General features: G+C 38.7%; 1 protein-coding gene across 1 annotated transcript in view; it reads right to left on the bottom strand.

The window, feature by feature from the left end:
* The window catches only part of LOC101853487 (5-hydroxytryptamine receptor 2A-like), a 39,996-nt gene that overhangs the window by 4,484 nt on the left and 32,115 nt on the right, over positions 1-3,397 (bottom strand). Inside the window, exon 3 of the mRNA XM_005106719.3 lies at positions 1,350-1,454. Within this exon, the coding sequence (XP_005106776.1) occupies positions 1,350-1,454 (105 nt within the window). The remainder of the gene's footprint in view (positions 1-1,349; positions 1,455-3,397) is intronic.

The raw sequence follows: 3,397 nt of genomic DNA, 5'->3' as shown, positions 1-3,397 counted from the left end.
TACAGATAAACATAATATAGTATTTTTTAAAATGCTTGAATGTAAGTAGAAATATAAAAGTATGACGCCCCCATAACTCCAAAGGTAAATAGATAGATATCTCGCTAGCCAGTTCTCGTACAAAAAGTTTTAATAGTTACTGAACTCAATAGTTAGATAAATAGACAGGCACACAGACAGACAGACAGACAGACTGAAAGACAGACAGACAGACAGACATACATACAGACAGACAGACAGATAGATAGATAGATAGATAGATAGATAGATAGATAGATAGATAGATAGATAGATAGATAGATAGATAGATAGAAAAAGGTGTCAATAACAAACAAAGAGTGATACAGAGGCAATAAGATAAATGAGAGTAACATTAATTTTACCCTTTCCCCTTCCCCTTCTATTGTTAAGTGTCCAGGGGAGATGCAATTTTTAATGTCGGTCTTGTGCCAGTTTAAAATGGTTAACATCATCTTGTTTTAACATTTCTATTCTGTTGGAGGACCTCTTTAATGAAATTTAGCAATTTTTTTCCATGTCTAATTTTGTCTTGGTATCTTGAAACTCTTACGTTTTTAGATATGCAGCTGGTTGAAATATTTTTTTGTTTTGTTTGGGAGTTGGGAAAAAAAGGGGGGGAGGGGGAGAGTTCTCATATGGTGACCGAACCACATCATTCTTTGATGTTGAATGTGCTCTACGACCGGGTTAATCCGTGTTCATTTACGGAGGGTTTTTAATTGTTCCTTACTTAGTTGGAGTCTTTTTTGGAAAAGGGGGGGGGGGCACTGACTAAATATTTCATCGCATTAGCAATGATCTTTCTTTTCTATGCTACACTAAGTAAGCTGCCACATCTGTTATTGAATTAACAATGTTAAGTACATTAACAAAACATTCACATTTATCACGGCTACTATGATTGCCATCTCACTGTCCTCCCTCCCCCTTCCTTCCACGCCATCATTAATAAAGACAACAACAGTAAAATTGATAACCGAAGCAACAACGACGGTGTAACACCGAACAACGGCAAAAACAAAAGCAATTACAACGACAGCAGCAGCAACACTACTATAACAGTACAGCAGCAGCAACACTATTATAACAGTGCAGCAGCAGCAACACTACTATAACAGTACAGCAGCAGCAACACTACTATAACAGTACAGCAGCAGCAACACTACTATAACAGTACAGCAGCAGCAACACTACTATAACAGGACAGCAGCAGCAACACTACTATAACAGTACAGCAGCAGTTGCAGACGCAGTAAGATTGCTGCTTCTCCCACCTGGCTACAACGAACACAAGCACCAATATGACGTAGAAGAGAACGAATCCAAACCTTGCAGAAGGCTGCTCCCAGCCGCCACGGCGTTAGCTCAAAGTATACGGTGAAGGAATCCACCATGACGACAAAGCCCAAGTCTGCTAATGCAATGCTTAGGATCTGTGGGACATAAAGAAGTTAATACGTTATTTTCCGTGGTAATTAATTAGTTAATTTAGTTGTAGGCTCTGCTTATTTGTAAAATATGGTATCTCACAAACGATAATAATTCATTTCTTCAAAGCTACCTGCGTCACAGATAATATAGATAATCATCGAATCTGTCAGCACGTTCATATTGTTGATTGTCGCTTAATTTTTCTATTTGATTAGGAATATTTTGACTTAGGATTTGATGATTAACAGGTTTTGTTTATAAGTAGTTTGGATCCTTTCCGGAAATTCGAGATTTCCGCATAGTAATTTAAGAGTTTATAGCTCCATGAAATACACCAGTAATTCTGAAAACAAAGCAATTAACAATGTTGTGATAATGTTGGTAAAAGAAATTTTTTAACGTATTTGAATATTGTCGGTTTTTGCTACTTTGTTCTCCCCTAACAGGGGTGTACTGCACAGTCCAGAAAGGCGCACAAAAAAATCCACACATGGAAACAACTACTAACATTACAAGATAAATAGCATAAAGTTAAGAGTACTCGCCCACTTCTTGTTTATTGGTTAGGTTATCATCTTCTTCCTCCTCGACTTTTCCACATTTGGAGAAGCTACAACCCTCCACCCGCCCACTCCCAGTTGCAATAGATGTAGATTGCGCCTCGATCATAACACTTTTCGTGCCCCCTACTGACCACATAGCGACCTTAGACGGCCTATGATTGGTTTAATGTAGCAGCGTATCTAATGAGATCAGGTCTCTCCTACCGTGCTTGCAAGGCAATGAGATACTTAATGTCTTGCTGGGCCTAGAAAGCGTTTTCATCGGCCAATCAATGAAACCATTTGGATCGGTTAATCAATGAATTTGAACGATATATTGCACCCCTTGACTCTTGCTACATATAATTATCAAGAGGGATGGCATTCAAGGAAAAAAGCACACGGCCTCAAAGTTATCGGGCTGGATCTGATGAATATGTATTTCGCTTTAAAAGCCAGTCTTTTGTTTAAGTTAGCCTCTTTTTTTCTCAGTGGCAACACACAGAGTGCACGGAAATAGCTGTCGTCGCAAAGAGACCTGGAATCAATGACAGCTTTCCAACACAAGGAGGAGGAATCTTCCCAATCATAAGAAAAGTAGACAACATAATGAAAGGAGTCAGCAGAATACACAGTTTGGTAAACTAGACAGTTCTCCTATTCGACGAATTTGTTATGATTTATCATCGTGTGTAATTAGGGCTTTCGTGCCTGTGTTTGCCAGAGATGAAGGGGATTCTCTCTCGGCTGGAGGTTGTGACGGGCGCCGTAAGTGAATAATCTGATTTACTTTTCAGAATACTCTGGTGGATTCTATACATTCTAACTTTGTCATAAAGACGTGCTTGGTGAATAAGCTGTAAGAATGTTCCAGAAGGCAAAAAATAAAAAAATAAAAAAGGGGAAGGCATCGCTTGTTACATTTATATCCACCGTCAGCCCTTGCCTTGCAGCATTTTATTACTGTAAAAAAGGTAGCAGTTTCCGCCTTTCATACCATGGTGGGATACATAATAGCTGACTCTGGAAGGAATCCGAAGCAAGGCATTATCGAACAAGGGTTGCTTGACAATTGTTTTATGACCTTTCATAAGTTTTGGCCCGGTGCTACAGCTGAGATGTGTGTTTGGTCGAAGTTCCCTATTCTTAGAGTTGAGAAGGGAGTTAAACCTACCATACCATACCATATCATACCAAACTATACCATACTCTACCATACCATGGCTGTAATCAGTTAAAAGATAAGAATTTCAAGGCCATATTATGCCTAACACATAATATTATGCTTGTGACAGTAAGGTTAAAAACGAAAGCTTGGAATAATAATAACAGTAGTATTGTAGATGCATAAGGAGCATTGTTCATAATTTTTTTCCCTGAAAAAAGCAAAACGAAACACACCC

This window comes from Aplysia californica, unplaced genomic scaffold, assembly GCF_000002075.1.
Source record: "Aplysia californica isolate F4 #8 unplaced genomic scaffold, AplCal3.0 scaffold00552, whole genome shotgun sequence".
NCBI lineage: Eukaryota > Metazoa > Mollusca > Gastropoda > Aplysiida > Aplysiidae > Aplysia > Aplysia californica.
The sequence above is the reverse complement of the archived record's forward strand: the minus strand, read 5'-3'. Positions and strand labels throughout refer to the sequence as shown.